The sequence below is a fragment of the Rana temporaria genome, chromosome 2 (genome assembly GCF_905171775.1).
Source record: "Rana temporaria chromosome 2, aRanTem1.1, whole genome shotgun sequence".
NCBI lineage: Eukaryota > Metazoa > Chordata > Amphibia > Anura > Ranidae > Rana > Rana temporaria.
This window is the reverse complement of record NC_053490.1, coordinates 8,350,846-8,378,845: the sequence shown is the minus strand read 5'-3', so window position 1 is coordinate 8,378,845 and position 28,000 is coordinate 8,350,846. Positions and strand designations below refer to the sequence as shown.

At 49.5% G+C, this 28,000-nt stretch overlaps 1 protein-coding gene across 3 annotated transcripts in view; it reads right to left on the bottom strand.

The window, feature by feature from the left end:
• The window catches only part of PAAF1 (proteasomal ATPase associated factor 1), a 43,637-nt gene that overhangs the window by 14,135 nt on the left and 1,502 nt on the right, over nucleotides 1-28,000 (bottom strand). For all 3 annotated transcript variants that reach the window (XM_040339803.1, XM_040339805.1, XM_040339804.1), the window contains exons 2-8: nucleotides 26,620-26,660; nucleotides 23,459-23,562; nucleotides 19,667-19,756; nucleotides 17,320-17,418; nucleotides 14,280-14,430; nucleotides 6,971-7,165; nucleotides 2,916-3,007 (exon numbers count right to left, since the gene is read on the bottom strand). In XM_040339803.1, coding sequence (XP_040195737.1) covers nucleotides 2,916-3,007; nucleotides 6,971-7,165; nucleotides 14,280-14,430; nucleotides 17,320-17,418; nucleotides 19,667-19,756; nucleotides 23,459-23,562; nucleotides 26,620-26,660 — 772 coding nt within the window. The remainder of the gene's footprint in view (nucleotides 1-2,915; nucleotides 3,008-6,970; nucleotides 7,166-14,279; nucleotides 14,431-17,319; nucleotides 17,419-19,666; nucleotides 19,757-23,458; nucleotides 23,563-26,619; nucleotides 26,661-28,000) is intronic.

Sequence of the window (28,000 nt, the reverse complement as noted above, 5' to 3'; positions counted from 1 at the left end):
CACGTCGTTTGCGTAACTCGTCCGTAAATGGGGCTGGACGTAATTTACGGTCACGTCGAAACCAATGACGTCCTTGCGGCGTACTTTGATGCAATGCACACTGGGAAATTCCACGGACGGCGCCGTTCGGGAAAAATGTCAATCACGTCGGGTCACCAATAATTAACATAAAACACGCCCCCTCATCCTCATTTGAATTAGGCGCGCTTACGCCGGCCCCATTTACGCTACGCCGCCGTAACTTAGGAGGCAAGTGCTTTGTGAATACAGAACTTGCCTCTCTGACTTACGGCGGCGTAGTGTAAATACGTTACGCTGCGCCGCCGTAAAAATGCGCGGATCTACCCGAATCCAGCCCTCTGTCTTTTGAAAAGCCGATCCCTCGCAGAGCTCAGGAATTCCTTTTTCATTACACAGTGTCGCCTATATGACTGTTTGAGTGCGTTTCACGCCCAGAAAGGTGGGGCAAAGTCTGATGGTTGATATTTCCAGAAAAGTGAAGCGCATGCATCGCATACTAGCACATTATAAAAAAAGACTTACCTGAAAACTAAGCCCCCCCAAGCGGCGCGCTGTCACTGCTGACAGGGCTTCCATTTCACCCGGTCTTCCTTCAGGGTTTGCGGGCCGCAGTCGCTTAACTGGCCGAGCTGCAATGACGTCACTCCCGCGCATGCGTGCAGGAGGAGTAGTCACGGCACGCCGCCCATCGCGAAGCACAGTGCGCATGTGCTGGTGACATCACTGGTGTTGCTAAAGTAAATATCTCCTAAACGGTGAAGGTTTAGGAGACATTTTCTGTACCTACAGGTGAGTCTTTTTATAAATAGAAAACACCTTTACTAGCACTTTGATTTAGGGCCGAGTCACACCACATGCAGTCCAGTGCGGGTTTTTTTTTTTGCATCAAAAACACATGAAAAGTAGGTTATATGGCTTCCAGTGAGCTCACACCAGTGCGTTCAGTTCCAGGAAAAAGAAACCGTAAAACAAAATACAAAAAATGTGTTAAAAACGCACATGCTGAAACGCGTCGGGAGCAGATCTGGAGTGCGTTTTTGTGGTGTGAACCAGCCCTCAATGGATTTGGAGTGTTGCTCTCACTTTTCCACAAGACTGCATACTCTGCAGCTTTGGTTCTGTGGGCCATTTTACAGTATCTCACAAAACTAAGTACGCCCCTCCAATTTTTTGTAAATATTTTCATGCGACAACACTGCAGAATTTACACTTTGCTACAATGTTGTGTAGTGAGTGTACAGCTTGTATAACGGTGTACATTTTCTGTCTCCTCAAAATCACTCAACACACAGCCATTAATGTCTAAACCGCTGGCAACAAAAGTGAGTACACCCCTAAGTGAAAATGTCCAAATTGGGCCCAATTAGCCATTTTCTCTCCCTGCTGTCATGTGACCCATTAGTGTTACAAGGTCTCAGGTGTGAATGGGGAGCAGGTGTGGTAAATTTGGTGTTATCGCTCTCACTCTCTCATACTGGTCACTGGAAGGACAACATGGCGCCTCATGGCAAAGAACTCTGAGGATCTAAAAAAATAAATAATAATTGTTGCTCTACATAAAGATGGCCGAGGCTATAGGAAGATTGCCAAGACCCTGAAACTGAGCTTCAGCACGGTGGCCAAGACCTAACAGCGGTATAACAGGACGGGTTCCACTCAGAACAGGCCTCGTCATGGTCCACCAAAAAAGTTAAAGGTCACGTGCTCAGCGTCATATCCAGAGGTTGTTTTTGGGAAATAGACGTACGAGTGCTGCCAGCACTGGGGGTCTACAGATCATTGAGGGAACCATGAATGCCGACATGTACTGTGACATACTGAAGCAGAGCATGATCCCCTCCCTTCAGAGACTGGACCGCAGGGGAGTATTTCCAACATGATAACCACCCCAAACACACCTCCAAGACACCCACTGCCTTGCTAAAGAAGCTGAGGGTAAAGGTGATGGACTGGCCAAGCATGTCTCCAGACCTAAACCCTATTGATCATCTGTGGGGGATCCTCAAACGGAAGGTGGAGGAGCGCAAGATCTCCAACATCCACCAGCTCCGTGATGTCGTCATGGAGGAGGGGAAGAGGACTTCAGTGGTAACCTGTGAAGCTCTGGTGACCTCCATGCCCAAGAGGGTTAAGGCAGTGCTTGAAAATAATGGCGGCCACACAAAATATTGACACTTTGGGCCCAATTTGGACATTTTCACTTAGGGGTGTACTCATTTTTGTTGCCAGCGGTTTAGACATTAATGACTGCGTGTTGAGTTATTTTGAGGGGACAGCAAATTTACACCGTTATACAAGCTGTACACTCACTACACAACATTGTAGATACAAAGTGTCATTTCTTCAGTGTCGTCACATGAAAAGATACAAGAAAATAGTTTACAAAAATTGGAGGGGTGTACTTACTTTTGTGATCTACTGTATATTTCTCTCAGCTCTACAAGAAAGCAGGACTTTGCACAACCTTCCATCAAATGTGATTCAACAAACCATAATAAAAAAGATATAAAAATGATTTGGTCATACAAGTCAATGCTTGTTAATAAACGTATAAACCGGGGGTCTCCAAACTGCGGCCCGAGGGCCAGATGTGGCCCTTTGCTAGCCTTTATCCGGCCCTTGGGGCACTATTCCTCCCACTGACACTATGTTTTCCACCGATACCAACGATGGGATACTATTCCTCCTACCAATACCAATAATGGGGCACTACTTCTTCTACTGACCACCAACCCCAAAGCCATATTTATTCTCACCGATGCCGGGCTCTGCCCATTTTCTACCCCTGCTGGCCACAATCCCGGCCCTCCTAAAGTCTGAAGGACAGTAGACTGGCCCTTTGTTTGAAAAAGTTTGCAGACCCCCTGGTATAAACCAACAGAAGAGGCGCTTACAGACTGGCGGCTGTGCAGACTGACGCCCTCCAACTTCTTATCTTCCCGTGCCAACAGCAGCAGCTTCCCTTCTGTACCCGTCTCTCTGTCACCTGCAACACATTAAAAGACAATTTATCGATTTGTATTCCCCTTTAAAAAGTACTTTTGGCTCTCTGCAGTCCTGTCCTCCCCCCAGATCTCAGAGCCCCTCCCCCGCCCCATGAACCTTTTCATAGACACACTCAGGGGCGCTGTAAAAAAATGTGGGGCCCCCGTACAGCCCACCTGATGGGGCACTCCCCCTCTTCAACCCCACCTCGAAACAAAGTACATTGCCCACCCAGCGACGCATACATGTGCCGTGTGGGGATTGACGTCGCCAGCTTTCTGCGGCCACACATATGGGTTCCTTGGGCATAAAGGGGAGTGGTTGGGGGGGGGGGGGAGCAGTAAAAACACAGCTCAGTGTAAAGTAGCATCGCGCTGTGCTTGTGATAATCTGAATTATGATCGCCACACTGCACAGCAGGTGCTGTATGGTTCTGTCACAGTGTCGTATGGCTATTGGGTTCTGACTTTGCTATGGCTGTACTGTGTTACAGTCTGTACCACGCATGCACGCTCACATACGCGCGTGCACGCGCTCACAGACACGCACGCACACGCTCACACACTACAACCATAAAAGTTAGAAAAGTCAGCACCCAAAAGCCATACGACACTGTGACAGAGCCATACAGCACCTGCTGTGCAGTGTGCCCATCATAATTCTGATCATAAGCACAGTGAGGATTCTGTGGACCCCAAAGCAGTATCGATGCCACTCACGGTGCTGCCACGCCGCCACCGCGATTAGACTTGCTGCTCCCTGCCAGCCGTCCCACATCAGTCTCCATACCTGGCTGAGGGAGCGGAGCATGTTTACTGAGGGAGCGGAGCATGTTCACTGAGGGAGCGGAGCATGTTCACTGAGGGAGCGGAGCATGTTCACTGAGGGAGCGGAGCATGTTCACTGAGGGAGCGGAGCATGTTCACTGAGGGAGCGGAGCATGTTCACTGAGGGAGCGGAGAATGTTGACTGAGGGAGCGGAGAATGTTGACTGAGGGAGCGGAGAATGTTGACTGAGGGAGCGGAGAATGTTTACTGAGATCGCTCCGCCAGGAGAAGCAGTGGGCATCCTACAAGCGAGCAGCCCCACTTGCGGCGCTGAATTGTATACCTCTGCACCCAAAAAAGAAGAAAAAGTCCTTCCCCTGCTCTCACCTCCTGGGCCCCTCTGTCAACCAGATGAGGCCCAGGAAAATATAATTTTCCTGGGTTACAGTCTGTACCACGCGCACACGCTCACATACGTGCACACGCTCACATACGTGCACGCACACACTCACACACGTGCGCACGCACACTACAACCATAAAAGTTAGAAAAGTCAGCACCCAAAAGCCATACGACACTGTGACAGAGCCATACAGCACCTGCTGTGCAGTGTGGCTATCATAATTCTGATCATAAGCACAGTGAGGATTCTGTGGACCCCAAAGCAGTATTGATGCCACTCACGGTGCTGCCACCGCGATTAGACTTGCTGCTCCCTGCCAGCCGTCCCACATCAGTCTCCATACCTGGCTGAGGGAGCGGAGCATGTTCACTGAGGGAGCGGAGCATGTTCACTGAGGGAGCGGAGCATGTTCACTGAGGGAGCGGAGCATGTTCACTGAGGGAGCGGAGCATGTTCACTGAGGGAGCGGAGCATGTTCACTGAGGGAGCGGAGCATGTTCACTGAGGGAGCGGAGCATGTTGACTGAGGGAGCGGAGAATGTTGACTGAGGGAGCGGAGAATGTTGACTGAGGGAGCGGAGAATGTTTACTGAGGGAGCGGAGCATGTTTACTGAGATCGCTCCGCCAGGAGAAGCAGTGGGCATCCTACAAGCGAGCAGCCCCACTTGCGGCGCTGAATTGTATACCTCCGCACCCAAAAAAGAAGAAAAAGTCCTTCCCCTGCTCTCACCTCCTGGGCCCCTCTGTCAACCAGATGAGGCCCAGGAAAATATAATTTTCCTGGGTTACAGTCTGTACCACGCGCACACGCTCACATACGTGCACACGCTCACATACGTGCACGCACACACTCACACACGTGCGCACGCACACTACAACCATAAAAGTTAGAAAAGTCAGCACCCAAAAGCCATACGACACTGTGACAGGGCCATACAGCACCTGCTGTGCAGTGTGGCTATCATAATTCTGATCATAAGCACAGTGAGGATTCTGTGGCACCCAAAGCAGTATTGATGCCACTCACGGTGCTGCCAGGGGAGCGGAGCATGTTTACTGAGGGGAGCGGAGCATGTTTACTGAGGGGAGCGGAGCATGTTTACTGAGGGAGCGGAGCATGTTTACTGAGATCGCTCCGCCAGGAGAAGCAGTGGGCATCCTACAAGCGAGCAGGCCCACTTGCGGCGCTGAATTGTATACCTCCACACCCAAAAAAGAAGAAAAAGTCCTTCCCTTGCTCTCACCTCCTGGGCCCCTCTGTCAAGGAAAATATAATTATACACCCCCCTAAGCATGTAGGAAGGAGGGGGGGGTGTAGTTTAGTAAGAAATATGCAGAATTGAACTATAAAGCTGCCCGGGCCCCCCTGCTTAGCTGATGGAGTCGGGCCAGGTACAACAGGACCAGTTGCACTGCCTTATCAGCAGCCCTGAATACACTCCTAAACCTTGTGGACGGCCTTCCCAGAAGAGGTGAAGCTGTTGTAGCTGCAAAGGGCAGGGCCAACTCAATATTGAACCCTACGGACTAAGACTGGGATGCCCTTAAAGGGGTTTTCGCCTTAAGGCAGGGATCTTCAAACTATGGCCCTCCAGTTGTTCAGGAACTACAATTCCCATCATGCCTAGTCATGTCTGTGAATGTCAGATTTTTACAAGGCCTCATGGGAAGTGTAGTTCCATCACAGCTGGAGGGCTGTAGTTTGAAGATCCCCGCCTTAAGGCATTCTATGTACTAAAGGTGAAAAACCTCCTGTAATGCCGCCGTCTCCCAGAGCCCCCCCTTTTACTTACATGAACCCGGTCTTTCCAGTGACGGGGGACGAGCACACCAGCTCCAGCCAGTGTCTTCGGTCCTGATTGGATAGATTGACAGCAGCGGGAGCCAATGCGCTGTGCTGCTATCAAATCCAATGATGCAGGAGCCAGGGGGCGGGGCCGAGTCCTGCTGTCTGTCAATAGGCGCAGCAGCAGGATATGGGAGCGCGTCCCCCCAACTCCCCTGAGGGAGACTAAGCACCATTTGTTAGTGTGAAACGCGTCAGCTCTTCTGTCCGTTCTGATCTGCTGTGGCGTGTATTTTTTAATTCAATTTTTGAATAAAAAAGGCAAAAATGTTATTTTTGGAGTGCGGCTGTCCAGAATTTCTTCCTATTTGCATTGCCATGAGGGAGAGCGGCTCTCCAAGGGAGCACTCAAGAAGAGGAGGAGCGCCGTTGAGGGACCCTAGAAGAGGAGGATCGGGGCCACTCTGCACACAGGAGGCAGACAGTATGACATTTTTTTTTTTTTTAAACAAACCTGCATGCGAGTGTAAAGGCAGGCGTTCCAATACTTTTGGTAATATAGTGTATGTTCCCTAAGGCCCCTTTTCACACCGACACGTTTTTCAGGCGGTTTAGCGCTAAAATTAGCGCCTAAATACCGCCTGAAAAAATCCTGCCCTGCAGTCTTCAGTGTGAAAGCCTATGGGCTTTCACACTGAAGCAGTGCGCTAGCAGGACGGCTCCAAAAATCCTGCTAGCCACATCTTTGGAGCGGTGAAGGAGCGGTGTGTTTACCGCTCCTTCCCATTGAAATCAATGGGAAACAGTGGTAATACCGCGGGCAATGCGCCTCTGCAGAGGCGCATTGCCGGTGGTATTATCCCTTTTTCAGCCGCTATCGGGGAGTTAAAACCGCACTGCTAGTGGCCAAATATTGCGGTAAAAACCACGGTATAGCGGCGCTAAAAATAGTGTGAAAGGGGCCTTACGCAGATCTCAAACGAAAAGATTAATAAATTATACTTACTTGGTGTTGTCTCTGGCGCCCCAAGATTAACTGTATTGTCTGCGACGCCGAGAGATATTCCATTAATGGGAACGCCGCAATCTGCCACAACGCCAAGGCATGACGATTTCCCACAATCCCAGAGCCGGGCCGTTCCATCCCGTGAGCAGGACACGACATTCCTCCCGCGGTCCACTATCGCCAGATCCAAGACTCCTGAAAAGCAGAGGAATTCTCTTACACCGGGTGAGCAATGTCTGGATTTGGATTCTGAAACCCGGTGCCGGTGTTTATGGGGGTTTCTGCGCCAAAATGACCCTCATGTAAATGTTACCATGATGACTAGGGTTGTCCCGATACCAAGCATTTCCCCGAGTACTTGTACTAGGAGAAAATGTTCCGATACTTCACCCGATACCTGAGTGTCCCTGTATCCTCCTCCAGTTCACCCATCCGCTACTATCCTCAATGCTCCGTGTCCCCCCTCTGTGCCGCTGCTATCCTCCATGCTCCGTGTCCCCCCTCCGTGCCGCTGCTATCCTCCATGCTCCGTGTCCCCCCTCCGTGCCGCTGCTATCCTCCATGCTCCGTGTCGCTACTATCCTCAATGCTCCGTGTCCCCCCTCCGTGCCGCTACTATCCTCCATGCTCCGTGTCCCCCCTCCGTGCCGCTGCTATCCTCCATGCTCCGTGTCCCCCCTCCGTGCCGCTGCTATCCTCCATGCTCCGTGTCCCCCCTCCGTGCCGCTACTATCCTCAATGCTCCGTGTCCCCCCTCCGTGCCGCTACTATCCTCCATGCTCCGTATCCCCTCTCCGTGCCGCTACTATCCTCCATGCTCCGTGTCCCCCCTCCGTGCCGCTGATATTCTCCATGCTCCGTGTCCCCCCTCCGTGTCGCTGCTATCCTCCATGCTCCGTGTCCCCTCTCCGTGCCGCTGCTATCCTCCATACTCCATGTCCCCCCCTCCGTGCCACTACTATCCTCCATGTCCCCCCTCCGTGCCACTGCTATCCTCCATGCTCCGTGTCCCCCCTCCGTGCCGCTGTTATCCTCCTCCATTCTGCTCTCCCCCTCCACGCCACTGCTATCCCCCTCTGTTCTGCTCTCCCCCTCCGTGTCCCCCCTCCGCGCTCCGTGTCCCCCCTCCATGCTTCGTGTCCCCCCTCCATGCTGCCGCTTTCCCCCTCCGTGCTTGGTGTCACCCTCCATGTCCCCCTCTCTGCTCTGTGTCACCCTCTACGTCCTCCTCCTCCCCCCTCTGTCAGGATGGAGAGCGGCGGTAGGAGCCGCTCGCCCTTCTTTTCCTGAATGAACAGAGTCAATGATCACTGACTCTGTCCATTCATACAACTGAAACATCGTAACCTCCTGTGTTTACAATGCTTCAGTTTATGAATGGAGAGGAGCCTCTGTCTCCTGTCCATTCATTTTCAGTGCAGCTGAGAAAGGGACTGGAGAAGCTGTGTCCTTAGTCCCTTTCTCTGTCTCAAAGGGGAGATGTCAGAGGTCTGTTAAGAGCCAGGATATCTCACAAAAGCCCCACAACAGGGCTAAGAAAAAAAAATATATAGCAATAAATAATAAAAATAATTGTAAAAAAAAATACATATTAAAATAAAAAACACACTGAAACCATCCACTCCCCCCCCCAAGAAAGCATTGTAAAAAAAACAAAAGTGAAAAATTCAAATGGTAAAATAAAAAAGGCCTAGTTAGACTTACCGGTGACGGTATTTCTAAGAGCCTTTCAGGACAACCTTGGAGAGAGCGCAGCTCCGCCTCTTCTGTAGGAAACACCCACAGGCTTTAAATCCCTCCTCTTCCACCATGGCTTCAGTTATTGTGTGGCCTCCGGCACTGGAAAACAAAGCACAGAAAACCACAACACCATGATAGATACATACTTTACTTTTTTATATACATTTTAGGGAGGGAAATAGCGGTTGTCCTGAAAGGCTCTTAGAAATACCGTCACCGGTAAGTCTAACTAGGCCTTTCTCAAATCGCCTTTCAGGACAACCTTGGAGAGGATAACCAAGTAACTTACTCTAGGGTGGGACTACTGCCTGCAGTACCTTCCTGCCGAAGGCTTGATCTGCGGCCGACAGCAAGTCCAACCTGTAGTGCCGAATAAAAGTTGAGAAACTGGACCAAGTAGCAGCCTTACAGATCTGATCAGGCGTAGCACCGGCCCTTTCGGCCCAGGAAACTGCGGTTGACCTTGTAGAGTGAGCAGCGATCCCAGAAGGAGGAACTTCTCCTTTTGCTTGATAGGCTTCAGAAATTGCTTGTCTAAGCCATCTACCGAGCGTACTCTTAGAAGCTTTTTCCCCTTTACGGGAACCGGAGAATACCACAAAAAGAGCGTTTGATTTTCTGAACTCCTTGGTGACGGAAAGGAACTGTAACAGACATCTCCTTACATCCAGTGTATGGAAAGCTTCTTCTCCTGCATTAGCCGGAACTGAGGAAAATGTTGGTAGAATTATTTCTTGCGACCTATGGAAAGTTGAGGCCACTTTCGGTAGGAAGGCTGGATCCGTTTGAAGGACCACTCTGTCTGGCAAAACTCTAAGGAAGGGTTCCTTAATTGCTAGAGCTTGGAGCTCACTGATTCTCCTTGCTGATGTAATGGCAACTAAAAAAATTGTTTTGAGAACTAAATTTTTTAGTGATGCACTCTGTAAAGGTTCAAACGGAGCTCCCGTGAGACCTTGCAAAACAATAGATAAGTCCCAACAAGGGAAAACTTTGAGGGCTATCGGTCTATTTCGAGCCAGAGCCCTAAAAAATCTAGAAATTAAAGTTTCTTTGGATAAAGATCTTTCAAGATAAACTGAGAGAGCCGCTACCTGTGTTTTCAGGGTGCTGGCTGCTAGACCTTTCTCCATTCCTTCATGGAGAAATTCCAGAACTGAAATAGTACTCTTGATTTCGAAATTTTTGGAAGAACACCAAGAGTTAAATTTCTTCCATACCTTGAGGTAGATGGACCTAGTTACCTCTTTTCTACTTGATAGTAGAGTTTTAACTACTTTATCAGAAAGTCCTTTAGATTTTAGAAGGTCTTCTTCAGAAACCAAGCAGTTAGATGTAGCCTGCTTGCTTCCGGATGGCACACAGAGCCCTGTGTCAATAGATCCTTCCTGTATGGTAATCTCCAGGGAGGTTTTGAGGCCAGGTTCAAAAGTGTTGCAAACCAAGGCCTTTTTGGCCAAAAAGGAGCGATCAGGAGCAAGTTGGTGTTTTCCTCCCTGAATTTCCTTAGGACCAGAGGGATTAGTGGAAAAGGGGGAAAGGCGTAACACAGCCGGTAATTCCATGGGTGTGCCAGGGCATCTATCCCCACTGCCTGATCCATTCTGTGAATCGAAAAGAATTCCTGGACCTTCGCATTTTGTTGACTTGAAAACAGGTCCACTTGGGGATGTCCCCATTCCTCCGATATTATATCGAACACCTCCTGGTTCAGACTCCATTCTGCTTCCACCACTCTTTTTCTGCTTAGCAGATCTGCTAGGAGATTTTGTGATCCCTTCAGGTGGACTGCCGATAGGGAGGCCACATTTATTTCCGCCCATGACAGAAGTTGATTGGCCAAGTCCATGAGCCCTTGGCTCCTGGTTCCCCCTTGCTTTAACACATAGACCACTGCTGTCGTATTGTCTGACAGAATCTGTACATGATGTCCTTTGACCTCCTGTTGAAAAGCTATCAGACCCAAATGAATGGCTTTCAATTCTCGCCAATTTGACGATTTTTTTGCCTCTATTTTTGACCACGTGCCTTGAGCTGTTTGACCCTCCAGATGGGCTCCCCAACCCCAGGAGCTTGCATCGGTTGTTAGACGCTTGTCCAGGGGAAAAAAACATGGGAGACCTTTCGTTAGATTGGAAGGGACCCTCCACCACCATAGTGCTCGTTTCACTTTCGCAGATAGTCTGAAACGTTTTTCGAACGGCACCTGGTGTGACCAGACCTGCAAGATGTTTTTCTGAAGTGGTCTGGAGTGCAGTCTTGCCCACTGGACTGCCGGAATTGTAGCTGTAAGAAGGCCCAGAACTGACATAACTGTTCTGACTGGTACTGAAAGGTTTGTCTGGATCTGACCCACTGCTGAAAAGATTTTGTCTATCTTTTCCTGAGGCAGGAACACTTTTTGCACTACTGAGTTTAGGGTGTAGCCCAGAAACCTCATCTCCCGAGAGGGATCTAGATGTGATTTTTCTAAGTTCAAAATCCAACCTAGATTTTTGAGATGAGTCTGTGACGTTTGGAGGTTCGTCACAAGCTGATCCCTGGAATCTGCGAAGAATAATAGGTCGTCCAGGTATGGCACGACCGAGATCCCTCTCAGTTTTAGAGGCTCCAGGGCTTCCGCCATAATCTTTGTGAAAACTCTGGGGGAAGATGACAGGCCAAATGGTAGGGCCCTGAATTGGAGATGCCATACTGATGTTCCCAGATTGATGGCCAGGCAAAGGAATTTTTGGGAAGCTGGTGCTATTGGCACATGTAAATAGGCATCCCTTAGGTCCAGGGATGCCATGAAGCAGCCTGGAGACAACAGTTTTGTGATGGAGTAAATTGTGTCCATACGGAAGTGTTTGTACCGTATTGATCTGTTCAGGATCTTTAGATTCAGAATCAACCGGTATTTGCCTGAAGGTTTTTTTACAAGAAATATATGGGAATAAAACCCCCGACCCTCCTGCTGTTTCGGGACCTGGACAATGACTTCTTGTTGAATCAGATCCTGTAAAAGGTTCATCATGGCCGAAGCCTTTTCTTGGTCTCTTGGAAGGGCTGTAATGGAAAACCTGCTTGGCGGACATTCCGAGAATTCCAGTTTGTAACCTTGTGAAATGATGTTCTTTACGAAAGGACTTGTGGATATTTGACTCCACTGAGGGAGAAAGGATGACAGTCTTCCCCCTACTGGAGTAGTTTCGTCATTTGTCTTTAGGGGTTTGATCTGGAGGAGATCTGAAGAGAACCCCACCTCTTCCCCTACCCTTTTGAGGAATCCAACGTTTTTTGTTGACATCTTCTCTATTTTTGTAGGGTTGTTGAACAGCACGAAAATTCTTTTTAAACGTCTGTTTCTTCTTGGCTGGGAAAGCCTTCTTTTTATCGGCCGTTCTATCTAAGACTGTTTCCAGGTCTGGCCCAAAAAGAAAATCCCCTGAAAAAGGGATGCCACAAAGTTTAATCTTTGAGGCTGTATCCCCTGACCACGTTTTTAGCCAGACTGCACGCCTAGCTGAATTGACAAGTGCTGAGGATCTGGCTGCCATTTTAATTGATTCGGCTGATGCATCAGCCATGTACTTAATTGCATTAAGGATTAGAGGAAAGGAGTCTAAAAGGTCTTTCCTATGGGTGCCTGCTTCAATGTGGCCCTTCAGTTTCTCTACCCAGCATTCCAGGTTTCTTGCTACCACCGTGGAAGCCATGGCTGGTTTAAGGCTGGCGGATGCGGAGTCCCAAGCTTTTTTAAGAAGAGCATCTGCTCTTTTGTCCATTGCATCTTTCAAGACCCCCATGTCTTCAAAGGCCAGATCTGTCCTTCTAGAAACCTGTGAAAAGGCAGCATCCACTCTGGGTTTCTTATTCCAAACCTCGGTTTCTTTATTTTCAAAGGGAAATCTTCTCTTAAGAGATTTAGGTAGGAAGGGACCTTTTTCCGGGTCTTTCCATTCTTTCTTAACTGTGTCAGATAACACTTTATGAACAGGAAAAACTCTATGTTTGGAGTCATCCATACCCTGGTACATTTTATCATGGACTGATAGTTGTACTCTTTCCTCCTGAATATCAAGGGTAGTGTAGATTGCACCTAAAAGTTCATCCACATCCTCCAGGGATAATTTATATTTAGAGGTTCTGCTTGCATCCTCTTCTTCCTCTTCCTCAGAGTCTATAAGTGAGGGAAGAGTACTTGCCCCTTCATCCCCAGAGTCCACCATTACTGGCCTGGAGGTGGAAGCTCTTGGGCTTGCTGGTGGTTGCTGGGGCTCAGTATGGACCGAACTCTGTACTAGCATGGATTTAACTGAACTAAGTGAGTCCGAGAGTTCCCTGACAGATGAAAATAATTCTTTAATTTGTTGAGAAGATTCCTCTTCAACTAGGTCTTTAATACATGATCTACACATGGCTTTCTGCCAAGAGTCTCTCAAAGGGTTTTTACAGGAAGGACATTTCCTTTGGCTTGGTGGATTTGCTGGTTTAGATTTACTAGCAGTTTTCTCCTGAAACGAGAAATTAAACTGATTTAAATCAAAGCTCTATTAGCTAAGCAAGGGAAACCACCACCGTGCTAATACCACCACCAGAGTGAAAAATGTCCCCTTTAAGAAGAAAGATAAAACATAGCAACCACCAGAGTTTCTGCTAGATGGCCCAGCACAAGCTTCCATCAGAGCAGAGCAGGCTCCCATAAGGAGGAAAACAACAAAACACAACAAAAGTAAGCCCATAAGGATAAGAATAAAGGCACCATTGTACCCCTCTTACCTGGGCCTGACCGGTGCTGACGGCGCCTGCATCCGCCATCGCTGTAACTCTTTCCTCCATTGCAGAGAGACAGCTGTAGAGGAAAACGCTGGGTTTTTGAGTTTCCCGGGCTCCGCGTCATCAATAGGAGCCGGAAACGGAAGCGCCGGTCAGAGAACCCGCCCTCTAGTCCCTGCGTTCCAGGCGCCAGGAGCCACGAGCGCCACGCCTCCACAGGAAACGCCGCGTCGCCGGCGTGACGTCACCCGCCAGACCGGGACCCGGAACCGACATGCAGGACATGTTTCTTGAAAGAAACGGTACCTGCCCGACCACCGGGGTCAAAACCTGCGGACTCCGGGCACCAGACGCAGCATCCCCTATGGATCCTAAAGCTCCCGTGAGCAGGCGAGACCAGAGGACTCCGGAGCATCCCCCCTTAAAGGTACAGTGGAGGAGCTGGGATGGTTCAGTCACAACCTTACCAAAAAAGGCAAAACAATGAGGGAAAAGCCTGTCTCCAGCCTTGGAGAGAACGCAGCTCCCTGGCTCCAACCTGATGCTTCCACCATGGCGGAGGAAACACAATAACTGAAGCCATGGTGGAAGAGGAGGGATTTAAAGCCTGTGGGTGTTTCCTACAGAAGAGGCGGAGCTGCGCTCTCTCCAAGGTTGTCCTGAAAGGCGATTTGAGAAAATAGTATCGGTATCGGCGAGTACTTGAAAAAAAGTATCGGTACTTGTACTCGGTCCTAAAAAAGTGGTACCGGGACAACCCTAATGATGACCCAAACCGTGTGATCCGTTGTGCATTTGGCTTTTATCCCACCTGCTTTGTGTCCTTTGAATGTGACGGGGCAGCTGGCATTTTCCACCGACCAGACCTTCACCTGAGCGTCCATCCCGCCGCTCAGCACCACCATACCGGATGGGAAGAACGCGCAGCAATTGACATCGAAGAAGTGACCTTCCAGGACTCTCTGGAGGAAGAACAAACCTGTTTTGTCAAATCTATACACACAAGTTCCTTGAGACGTGAACAAATAAAAAATAAAAAAGGGAGGACAATCAAATGGTGGAAAGGGACGGCATCAGATTGATATGCAGACTAGGCTGGGGGGGGGGGGGGGACATTTTCAATAAAGTTGCATATAATTTGATTTTCCTGGTTCCTCCCTCCCTCATCAAAATGCTAATACATTTTTTAAACCACTTAAGCCCCGGACCATTATGCAGGTAAAGGACATGGGACCTTTTTGCGATTCGGCACTGCGTCGCTTTAACTGACAATTGCGCAGTCGTGCGACGTGGCTCCCAAACAAAATTGGCGTCCTTTTTTCCCCACAAATATAGCTTTCATTTGGTGGTGTTTGATCGCCTCTGCGGTTTTTATTTTTTGCGCTATAAACAAAAATAGAGCGACAGTTTTGAAAAAAAAAATTCAATATTTTTTACTTTTTGCTATAATAAATATCCCCAAAAAAAGATATAAAAAAAAAACGTTTTTCCTCAGTTTAGGCCGATACGTATTCTTCTACCTATAAAAAAAAAAAAATAAAAAAAAAAAAAATCGCAATAAGCGTTTATCGATTGGTTTGCACAAAATTTATAGCGGTTCCAAAATAGGGGATAGTTTTATGGCATTTTTATTAATAATTATTTTTTTACTACTAATGGCGGCGATCGATTTTTTTTGTGACTGCGACATTATGGCGGACACATTTTTGGGACCATTGTCATTTTCACAGCAAAAAGTGCTATAAAAATGCACTGCTTACTGTGAAAATGACAATGGCAGTGAAGGGGTTAACCACTAGGGGGCGCTAAGGGGTAAGTGTGACCTCATGTGTGTTTCCAACTGTAGGGGGGCGGGGCTGAACGTGTGACGTCAGTGATCGTCGTTCCCTATATCAGGGAACAGATGATCACTGACATTGCCACAGAGAAGAACGGGGAAGGTGCGTTTACACTCACCTCTCGCCGTTCTTCAGCTCCTGTGACCCGATTGCGGGACACCGGCAGCGATCGGGTCCGCGGGTCCCACGGTCACGGAGCTTCGGACCGTGTCGCGAGTGCGCCACCAGTGGTGCGCTCGCGACCCACGGCTGGGCTCATAAAGGGGACGTATATATATACGTCCCTGTGCCATTCTGCCGACGTATATCGTGACGTAAAAAACACAACGACCTGCTGAGAAAAAGGAAGTTCAATGCTTCCGAGCATGCGTCGACTTGATTCTGAGCATGCGTGGATCTTTGACCGATGGACTTCCATACAGACGATCGTTTTTTTGTATCGTTTTTTTATCCATAGGAAAAATGTAAAACATGTTCTATTTTTTTTCACGGATGGATAAAAAAAAACGATGGTGCCCCACACACAAAACGCTTAAACCTTTTTCTGACACTTGTTGGTTTCAAGTTAAAATAATTATTTTTTGGTAGAAAACTACTTAGAACCCCCAAACATATACACACACATACATACATACATACATACATACATACATACATACATATATATATATATATATATATCGTATTTATCGGCGTATACCGCGCACTATTTTGCCCTGAAAATCAGGGCAAAATCGTGGGTGCGCGATATATACGCCGATACCCGCTTTCCCGCCACGAGTTTGAATACTGCGCCGGCATATACCGAGCGCAGTACACTCGTGTATCTTCGGACAGTCTCGGCGCCTCTTGCACTGACGTCCTGAGCGTACAGGACGTCAGCGCGACAGTTGCCGAGCCTGCCCGAAGATTCACGAGTGTACTGCGCTCGGTATATGCCGGCGCAGTATTCAAACTCGTGGTGGGAAACGAGCGGGGAGGACGCCGCAGAAGGACGCCGGACCCGCCGAAGAGGACACCCGACCCGCCGAAGACGGACGCCGGACCCGCCGAAGAGGACACCCGAAGCCGCAGAAGGACGCCGGACAAGACACCAAAACTGTAAGTACAAAAAAACGTTTTTTCCACAGGATTGGGGGCCACTTTAGGGGTGCGCGGTGTACCACGATAAATACGGTATATATATATATATACACACACACACACACACACACACACATATATATTTTACGCACACACCCTGGAGAATAATAAAAAATAAAATAATAAAGTTAGCCCAATTTTTTTGTATAAGAAATATTATGTTACGCCGCAAGAATCGTGATCTTAAGGCTGCTTTCACACCGAGGTATCGGCGGTAAAGCAGCGCTATTTTTAGCGGCGCTTTACCGTCTTTTTTGCGCTGCTTTTCGCCCGCTAGCGGGGTCGCTTTTAACCCCCCCTCCATTTGGTGGCTCCGCCCATTGATATACACCGCTCCTACATCGCTACAAAGATGCAGCTTGCAGGACTTTTTTTTACTGTCCTGCCAGCCCACCGCTCCAGTGTGAAAGTCCTCGGGCTTTCACACTGGAGTAAGAGGAGAGGCTCTTTACAGGCGCTTTATTTTAGCGCTGTAGCGCCTCCGTGTGAAAGCAGCCAGAAAATGGCGATTCTTATTTTGTCCGGAGCCGTGCAGCTCTGATAAAGGTTTACATATTAATATCTCCGGGTAACTCAGGCTGGACTCACACCTATGGCATTTTTAGTGCTGTTTGCAGATTTGCACTACAGAACACGTTCCATAGAAAACCATGTTACATGGACTGTAGCGCAAATCTGCAAAATGCAAAAAGCACAATAAATGCCATCGGTGTGAATGGGGCCTTAGGGCTCTCCAGCTGCACCCCCTCTACAAATACCAGCATGCTATGGCAGGAATGATGGGACTTCCAAATCCATATTAAGGAAGAACACCGAGCTCTACATTGCTTCAACTCAGCCCAATTCCAACAGTTCACGCCCGTTCCTTACCCTGGTCTCTCCATTATTGGTCTGCCAGACCTTCATTGACCCATCAGTGCTGGCGGACACACCGAGCCCCCCTCCGCTGGAGATATCCAGACATGTGACCTGTGAGGGAGACAGAAGTGTACGGTAAAACAAGGATATTTCACTTAACCACTTAAGACCCGGACCATTATGCAGGTTAAAGAACCTTGCCCCTTTTTGCGATTCGGCACTTCGTCGCTTTAAATCACAATTGCGCGGTCGTGCGACGTGGCTCCCAAACAAAATTGGCGTCCTTTTTTCCCCACAAATAGAGCTTTCTTTTGGTGGTATTTGAACACCTCTGCGGTTTTTACTTTTTGCGCTATAAACAAAAATATATAAATAAAAAAAGTTTTGCTATAAATATCCCCCAAAAATATATATAAAAAAAAAAAAATAAAGTATTTTTTCCTCAGTTTAGACCGATACGTATTCTTCTACTTATTTTTGGTTTGCGCAAAAGTTATAGGCCCAGATTCTCTAAACAAACGCCTATCTTTAGGCGGGCGTAGCATATCTCAGATACACTACGCCGCCGTAACTTAGAGCGGCAGGTCCCGTATTCAGAAACATTTTCCGCTCTAAGTTAGTAGTGTATCTGATACGGCGTAAGCCCGCGTAATTCAAACTAGGCTAGTGTGGGCGTGTTTTATGTTAATGTATCATGACCCGACGTGATTGATGATTTTAACGAACGGCGCATGCACGCGCATGCTCAGTATCACGTTGATTTTTCAAATTAAATTGCGCCCGCTCAATGCCTAGTCAACGTGAACGTAACTTACTTCCAGCCCCATTCACGGACGACTTACGCAAACGACGTAAAATGTGAAAAATTCGACGCTGTTCCGACGTCCATACCTAACATTGGTACGCCTCATAGAGCAGGGGTAACTATACGCCGAAAAAAGCCTTTAAGTAAACGACGTAAAAAAATGCGCCGGGTGCACGTACGTTTGAGAATTGGCGTATCTTGCTCATTACCATATTCAACGCGTAAATTGACAAAAGCGCCACCTAGCGGCCAGCGTAAATATGCAACTTAGATACGACGGCGTAAGAGACTTACGCCGGTCGGATCTAAGACAAATCTATGTGTAACTGATTCTAAGAATCAGGCGCATGGATACGACGCCTCACACTCAGAGTTACGACAACGTATGTGGAGATACGCCGACGTAACTTCTACGAGAATCTGGGCCATAGCGTTTACAAAATAGGGGATAGTTTTATGGCGTTTTTATTAATAATTTTTTTTACTAGTAATGGCGGCGATCAGCGATTTTTTTTTTGTGACTGCGACATTTTGGCGGACACTTCGGACACTTTTGACAAATTTTTGGGAGCATTGTCATTTTCACAGCGAAAAGTGCTATAAAAATGCATTGTTTACTGTGAAAATGTCAATGGCAGTGAAGGGGTTAACCACTAGGGGGCGGTAAGGGGTCAAGTGTGCCCTAAGGGAGCGATTCTTACAATAGGGGGGCGGGGCTGTAGGTGTGACATCACTGATCGTCGTTCCCTATATCAGGGAACAGACGATCAGTGACACTGCCACAGAGAAGAACGGGGAAGGTTTGTTTACACTCACCTCTCCCCGTTCTTCAGCTCCTGTGACCGATCGCGGGACACCGGCGGCGATCGGGTCCGCGGGCGTGATCACAGAGCTTCGGACCGGGTCGCGAGTGTGCCGGCGCGCTCGTGACCCCACGGCTGGGCTCTTAAAGTCAACGTACAGGTACGTGATTGTGCCCAGCCGTGCCCTTCTGCCAACGTATATCGGCGTGAAGGGGTCCTTAAGTGGTTAAAGAGCCAATGTACTATGACAGCTCGCGCTTTTTTAAATGTTATACTTCCCTGCTCTGTGTAATGGTTTTGAACAGAGCAGCCCTGATCCTCCTCTTCTGGGGTCCCCCGCCGGCGCTCAGGACTCCACTTCAAGTGCCCCCCCGATAGGAAGTTGGCGCACTCATGCAGGCTTGATACTGAGCCACGTTTCTTGCGTTTCCTGCGTCTATAGACACAGACAGCGCGGCTCAGACTCGCCCCCGCCTCCCAGGATTTGATTGGCAGCAGCAGGAGCCAACGGCTCTGTCCTGTGAGGAGGGAGAGGAGTGGAGTCTTGACACAATTAAATAATTGGCTCTTGGGTTTCTGCTACATAAGAGCCCAAATGTAGAAGGCAATGTAATGCTTCCGCTTTGTGTTTACACAGGAAGTGACATCAAGGCACTTCCTGTCATTACGGCATCCATAACCGGAAAACTAAAAATGAAAGAAGGGAAAAAAAAAATATATATAATAAAATTCCCCTAAAACTCTCTCTTACACTTTTCTTATGGATCCTTGCGAAGCTGGTATACGGGGAGAGGAACTTACTGGAAGCGTTCTCAGCAGGACACGAGATCCACAAGGTTTTCTGCAAAATAAAGAAATCCATAGATTCTCACGTTAAACGTCAGTCTAGGCGTGGACACAGCGAGGCGTGGGCACAGCGAGGCAACGTGAGGCACAGCGAGGCAACGTGAGGCACAGCGAGGCATGGGCACAGTGAGGCATGCACATGGACACAGTGAGCAATGGGCACAGTGAGGAATGGGCACAGTGAGGCATGCACATGGACACAGTGAGGCAAAGTGAGGCATGCAAAAGGGCACAGTGAGGAATGGGCACAGTGAGGAATGGGCACAGTGAGGCATGCACATAGGCACAGTGAGGCAACGTGAGGCACAGTGAGGAATGGGCACAGTGAGGAATGCACATGGACACAATGAGGCAAAGTGAGGAATGCATATGGACACAGTGAGGCAAAAGTGAGGGACAGTGAGGAATGGGCACAGTGAGGAATGCACATGGACACAGTGAGGCAAAGTGAGGAATGCACATGGACACAGTGAGGCAAAGTGAGGAATGCACATGGACACAGTGAGGCAAAGTGAGGAATGCACATGGACACAGTGAGGCAAAGTGAGGAATGCACATGGACACAGTGAGGCAAAGTGAGGAATGCACATGGACACAGTGAGGCAAAGTGAGGAATGCACATGGACACAGTGAGGCAAAGTGAGGAATGCACATGGACACAGTGAGGCAAAGTGAGGAATGCACATGGACACAGTGAGGCAAACGTGAGGCACAGTGAGGAATGGGCACAGTGAGGAATGCACATGGACACAGTGAGGAATGGGCACAGTGAGGCATGCACATGGACACAGTGAGGCAAAGTGAGGCATGCACATGGGCACAGTGAGGCATGCACATGGACACAGTGAGGAATGGGCACAGTGAGGCATGCACATGGACACAGTGAGGAATGGGCACAGTGAGGCATGCACATGGACACAGTGAGGAATGGGCACAGTGAGGAATGGGCACAGTGAGGCATGCACATGGACACAGTGAGGAATGGGCACAGTGAGGAATGCACATGGACAGTGAGGAATGGGCACAGTGAGGAATGCACATGGACACAGTGAGGAATGGGCACAGTGAGGAATGCACATGGACAGTGAGGAATGCACATGGACAGTGAGGAATGGGCACAGTGAGGAATGCACATGGGCACAGTGAGGAATGGGCACAGTGGGGCATGCACAGGGACACCCTCGGCTTATACTGGATTCAATAAGTTTTCCCCAGTTTTTTCTGATGTTTTTTTTTTGTACTGTATGTACTGCAGAATACGAGGGAAATTGCTCCTGTGAACTTACAACAAAATCTTTATCAATAAAAATGAATAACACATTAAAAAAATGAAAAAATAAAAAGGACGCTTTTGCTGGATTCTCATGTTCAGAGCCGTTCCCTGCTGTACTTCTTCTCCGCCACAAGATGTCCTCAGTCTTTCTGGAAGAATGATGGCCAGCCTCACTCAAACCTCTTAGAAAAAAAAAGGGCACAGCAGCCCACGGCTAACACGTTTCAAGGGGAGTCCCCTCTTCATCAGAGCCCATCTCCTGAGGACGGGACCTCTCCCTGAAAAACACGTTAGCCCAATTAGAGCCAAGAGATTTCTTCCCATGTGCATTGGATCTTACGTCTTTGGATTGGTTGATGAGCCGACATACACTTGGCTTCTTGTCTATAACAAATTGTGTACATTTTGGCCTGGATTCAGGTAGAATTGCGCATTATTTACGGAGGCGCAGGGCAACGTTTTTGCCCTGCGCCCCCGCAAATTTGCTCCGCTGCCCTTGATTCACGGAGCATAAGCTCCGTAAATTGCGCGGGCGCGCCGGCAAAATGCCCGGCGCAAGCGAGCGCAATTTGAATGATCCCGTAGGGGGCGGGAATCATTTAAATTAGGCGCGTTCCCGCGCCGATCGTAGAGCGCATGCTCCGTCGGGAAACTTTCCCGACGTGCATTGCGGCAAATGACGTCGCAAGGACGTCATTTGCTTCAACGTGAATGGCGTCCAGCGCCATTCACGATTCACTTACGCAAACTACGTAAAATTCAAATTTCGCAACGCGGGAACGACGGGTATACGTAACATGGGCTGCCCCTGCTAATAGGGGCAGCCTTGCGCGAAAACCGCCGTACGTAAACGACGTAAATTGCGTACGCAGGGCTCGCGCAATGTTGTGAATCGGTGTTAGTATGCAATTTGCATACTATACGCTGAGCACAACGGGAACGCCACCTAGCGGCCATCGCAAGAATGCAGCCTAAGATATGCGTGGCATAAGAGCCTTATGCCGCGCATATCTTAGGCTGCAGTCGGCGTAACGAGGTTCCTGAATCAGGAGCATTCGTTACGCCGGGGCAAGTAAGCAATTGCGCTGTGTAACTATGGTTACACAGGCGCAATTGCTTCTTGAATCCACCCCTTTATTCATAGTTTACCAAGATAATGCACTAGACTGGGGCGCACTATTTTTGTTTTGTTTTTTGGTACATTTTTTACTCGGCCTTCCCCAGTCCTAAAGCCTCGTACACACGATTGGATTATCTGTAGACAAAGCGTAGGACCTTTGTCCGAAAGGCGTTGGCCATGAACGTGTCCTGCATACAAAACGACAAAGAATTGTCAGCCAACAAACACGAAACTATGTGTTTTTTCAGCTCTTTAGCGCCATCTTTGGGGCAACTCCTGCTAATGTTGCGTTATGGTGAGCATTGCTTCTGAGCATGCGTGTTATCCCACATTTGTCAGGCGAAAAATCCGACAACAATTGTCCGAAGGAGCGTACAAACGGTCAGATTTTCCGAAATGGGTTAAATCCAAGTCTATCAAATACTGCCTGGCCAACTGGAGATCTGCAAGTAAATCAGGGTTTGACAAATTTGCTTGGAATCTAGGAGCCAGCTAAAAAAGTTAGGAGCCAGAAAACGCACCCCGTCCCGACGAGCTTGCGCGCAGAAGCGAACACATACGTGAGCAGCGCCCGCATATGTAAACGGTGTTCAAACCACACACGTGAGGTATCGCCGCAATCGTTAGAGCGAGAGCAATAATTCTAGCCCTAGACCTACTCTGTAACTCAAAACATGCAACCTGTAGATTTTTTTAAACGTCGCCTATGGAGATTTTAAAGGGTAAAAGTTTGTCGGCATTCCACGAGCGGACGCAATTTTGAAGCGTGACATGTTGGGTATGAATTTACTCGGCGTAACATTATCTTTCATAATATTAAAAAAAAAATGGGGCTAGCTTTACTGTTGGTTTATTTTTTAATTTAAAAAAAGTGTAATTTTTTCCCCAAAAAAGTGCGCTTGTAAGACCGCTGCGCAAATACGGCGTGACAGAAAGTATTGCAACGATCGCCATTTTATTCTCTAGGGTGTTAGGATAAAAAATATATATAATGTTTGGGGGTTCTAATTAGAGGGAAGGAGATGGTAGTGAAAATAGTGAAAAATGACATTAGAATTGCTGTTTAACTTGTAATGCTTAACTTGTAATACCAACGGCTCACCATCAGATGGCGCCAGCTCACACATCTGGTGGTAATAACTTGTAATACCAACGGCTCACCACCAGATGGCGCCAGCTAACAAAAAAAAACAATTTTTTTTTTTTTGCCCACCTTCCAAGCCAAGTCGCCAGGACACCATTTCTAGTCGCCATGTCGACCTGGCGCCCGTGATTTGTCAAGCCCTGAAGTAGATGACACTTACCTTTGTAATCTCGTGAACGACAAACTCTTCCGAGGAAGTGATGCTGGGGACTCCATCCGCGCCCACTCCATCGCACTTCACACTCCCATAGATGGTGGGTTTACCTAGAAGGGGGGTAAGATCCACAGTCAGAAGGGCAGCGGCAAACCCTAAGAGCTCGCGTGAATGGTACACTTTATAAAAACCAGTGTGGCAGAGAAGACGTATCAATGAATAGATCCCCTCTGGATCAGCCAATCCCAGCCAGGGGTAATGTTTAGGGGTTCCTTGAGCTGCGGCTGAGTGACCTCCCATCTGACAGTGTCATAGTCCTATGACCAGCGCCACTTGGCAGAGCCAGAAGCGTGACACCAATGATTTCTTTTATCTGTTTGTAAGGGGTCGTTTGCACAGATGGCAGTAAAAGCAGGTGGTTGAGCCACAGTTTTACCCCCGGGGCTTAAATAGGATTTTTACTCTGGAGCAGGGGTCTCCAAACTTTCTAAACAAAGGGCCAGTTCACTGTCCTTATGGGGGGTCAGACTGTGGCCAGTGGGAATAGAAAATGTCCTGGCATCCAGTGGGAGTAAACAATGCCCCATCTTTGGTGTCAGTGGGGGGGCAGTGCCCCATCATTGGCGTCAGTCAGAGGAATCGTGGGCGCCGTCATTGGCGTCAGTCGAAGGAATCGTGCCCCAGCATTGGCGTCAGTCGGAGGAATCGTGCCCCGTCATTGGCGTCAGTCGGAGGAATCGTGCCCCGTCATTGGCGTCAGTCGGAGGAATCCTGCCCCGTCATTGGCGTCAGTCGGAGGAATCCTGCCCCGTCATTGGCGTCAGTCGGAGGAATCCTGCCCCGTCATTGGCGTCAGTCGGAGGAATCCTGCCCCGTCATTGGCGTCAGTCGGAGGAATCCTGCCCCGTCATTGGCGTCAGTCGGAGGAATCCTGCCCCGTCATTGGCGTCAGTCGGAGGAATCCTGCCCCGTCATTGGCGTCAGTCGGAGGAATCCTGCCCCGTCATTGGCGTCAGTCGGAGGAATCCTGCCCCGTCATTGGCGTCAGTCGGAGGAATCCTGCCCCGTCATTGGCGCCAGTCGGAGGAATCCTGCCCCGTCATTGGCGCCAGTCGGAGGAATCCTGCCCCAGCATTGGCGTCAGTCGGAGGAATCGTGCCCCAGCATTGGCGTCAGTCGGAGGAATCGTGCCCCAGCATTGGCGTCAGTCGGAGGAATCGTGCCCCAGCATTGGCGTCAGTCGGAGGAATCGTGCCCCAGCATTGGCGTCAGTCGGAGGAATCGTGCCCCGTCATTGGCGTCAGTCGGAGGAATCATGCCCCGTCATTGGCGTCAGTCGGAGGAATCGTGCCCCGTCATTGGCGTCAGTCGGAGGAATCGTGCCCCGTCATTGGCGTCAGTCGGAGGAATCGTGCCCCGTCATTGGCGTCAGTCGGAGGAATCGTGCCCCGTCATTGGCGTCAGTCGGAGGAATCGTGCCCCGTCATTGGCGTCAGTCGGAGGAATCGTGCCCCGTCATTGGCGTCAGTCGGAGGAATCGTGCCCCGTCATTGGCGTCAGTCGGAGGAATCGTGCCCCGTCATTGGCGTCAGTCGGAGGAATCGTGCCCCGTCATTGGCGTCAGTCGGAGGAATCGTGCCCCGTCATTGGCGTCAGTCGGAGGAATCGTGCCCCGTCATTGGCGTCGGTCGGAGGAATCGTGCCCCGTCATTGGCGTCAGTCGGAGGAATCGTGCCCCAGCATTGGCGTCAGTCAGAGGAATCGTGCCCCAGCATTGGCGTCAGTCAGAGGAATCGTGCCCCAGCATTGGCGTCAGTCAGAGGAATCGTGCCCCAGCATTGGCGTCAGTCAGAGGAATCGTGCCCCAGCATTGGCGTCAGTCGGAGGAATCGTGCCCCAGCATTGGCGACAGTCGGAGGAATCGTGCCCCAGCATTGGCGACAGTCGGAGGAATCGTGCCCCAGCATTGGCGACAGTCGGAGGAATCGTGCCCCAGCATTGGCGCCAGTCGGAGGAATCGTGCCCCATCATTGGATCATTGGCGCCAGTCGGAGGAATCATGCGCCATCATTGGCGTCAGTCGGAGGAATCGTGCGCCATCATTGGCGTCAGTCGGAGGAATCGTGCGCCATCATTGGCGTCAGTCGGAGGAATCGTGCGCCATCATTGGCGTCAGTCGGAGGAATCGTGCGCCATCATTGGCGTCAGTCGGAGGAATCGTGCGCCATCATTGGCGTCAGTCGGAGGAATCGTGCGCCATCATTGGCGTCAGTCGGAGGAATCGTGCGCTATCATTGGCGTCAGTCGGAGGAATCGTGCGCCATCATTGGCGTCAGTCGGAGGAATCGTGCGCCGTCATTGGCGTCAGTGGGTGGAATTGTGCCCCATCATTGGTGTCAGTCAGAGGAATCGTGCGCCATCATTGGCGTCAGTCAGAGGAATCGTGCCCCAGCATTGGTGTCAGTCAGAGGAATATTTCCCCATTGTTGATGCAAGTGAAAAGAATAGTTCCCTGGTGTCAGTTGGAGGAAACAAAGGAATAGTGCCCCATCGTTGGTGTCAGTGGGAGGAAATTTTCCATGTCAATGAGAGGAATGGTGCCCCATCAATGGTGTTAATAGAAGGAATTGTGCCCCATTGTTTCTCTCAGTGGAAGGAATGGTTCCCTTTTGATGGTGTCAGTGGGAGGAATAGAGCTGCATTGATGGTGCCAGTGACAGGAATGATGCCCCATCGTTGGTGTCATTGGATGGAATCGAGCCCCAAGGGCCAGATAAAGGCAAGAAAAGGGCCACATCCGGCCGCAGTTTGGAGACCGCTGCTCTAGAGGAAAATAAAGGCTTTAGCTACAAATACTGTAGCTGCTGACATTGGAAAAAAGTCACTTACCTGTCCAGGGATGCGGCGCTGTCCTCGCCCCGTCACCTTGGACACGCCAGCTCCCGGTGCACATGCAGGAGCAGCAATGAGCCGTCTCAATGGACCTGCAGCCTCCGGGAAGCTGTGACATTTCCCAGGAGGTTGTAGGTGGGAGGAGGACGTGGGGCGGGGGAACTTCCCCTCGGATCACACAGGGATCAGAGGGAAATAAAGATGTCTTTTAGCACATATCTTTTCCTATACAGTACGGGGGGGGGGGGGGGATTCTCCGCTCACAGACGAATTACCTGCAATCTTACAGGACAGCCAGGCCTCTCCTTCCACCTTCCTAAAAGAAAAGAAAACATTCATTAAAGAGGACCTGTCAGTAACTGTACAACTCTATGTCACAATATACAGACACAGGATCTTATTTCAGAAAGGCTCCACACCTATCACCATCAACATCCTGGACTGAGACATCCGCTTAGAGTAGGGTTGCCACCTGTCCAGGATTCACCCGGACAGGCCTGAAACCCAGACACACTATTCAGACAGTGTGCGGCTCCCCAAGTAACCGAGAGAGTCTCACACAAATTCTATTGCTGTGCGGGTGGCAGGTTTGACATCACGGGGGGGGGGGGGGGGGGGGCTGCAGGGGTCGATAATGACTGCAAGAGCAGTTTGGCCACACCCACTGAACCCGGAAGCAGTACGTTGATTTGCCTGCACTGGCCTACCATCCGCAGTACATTGCGGGTGGGCATTCCACAAGTGGTTAACTAAAGATAAAGGGGTTGGTTTACTAAGCGGCAAGTGCACCTGGAAGTGCAGTCGCTGTAGATCCAAGGGGGGCATGCAAGAAATAATAATAAAAAAAAAACAATAGGGGCAGGCTAGAGCCGTATATGGACAGACTATGGTAGTATATGGACAGGATAGGGACAATATATAGACAGGCTAGGGGCAGACTAGGGTAGTATATAGACAGGCTAGGGTAGTATAGGGGCAGGCTAGGGTAGTAGTATATAGACAGGCTAGGGTAGTATATAGACTGGCAAGGGTAGGGTGACCACGTGTCCCAGATTGCCAGGGACAGTCCCGCATTTTGCAGGTCTGTCCCGGGCACCTTCACTCCAGGACAATACAGTGTCCCGGAATGAAACTGACCCCCCGGGCCAATCTGATGCCCCCAAAAAAAGGCCGCCACATCACTGCTTTACTCACTGAAAGTACTTGCCCTGGCCGGGAATGCCTGAAAGAGCACAATCCCCGCCCCCTGCTTGTGATTGGAGAAATCATAAATCCTGCCTCTTGTGTCCAATCACTGTGCTGTGATTGTCTACAGCACAAGCTGATTTTTGGGAAGGGGGGTGTGCCTGAATGGTAGTTTGGCAATGTGGTCACCCTAGGCAAGGGTAGTATATAGACTGGCAAGGGTAGTATAGTATATAGACAGGTTAGGGTAGTATATAGACAGGCTAGGGTAGTATAGTATATAGACAGGCTAGGGTAGTATATAGACAGGCAACTGTAGTATAGGGGCAGGAAAGGGTAGTATAGTATATAGACAGGCTAGGGTAGTATATAGACAGGCTAGGGTAGTATAGGGGCAGGCTAGGGTAGTATAGGGGCAGGCTAGGGTAGAGTATAGACAGGCTAGGGTAGTATATAGACAGACTATGATAG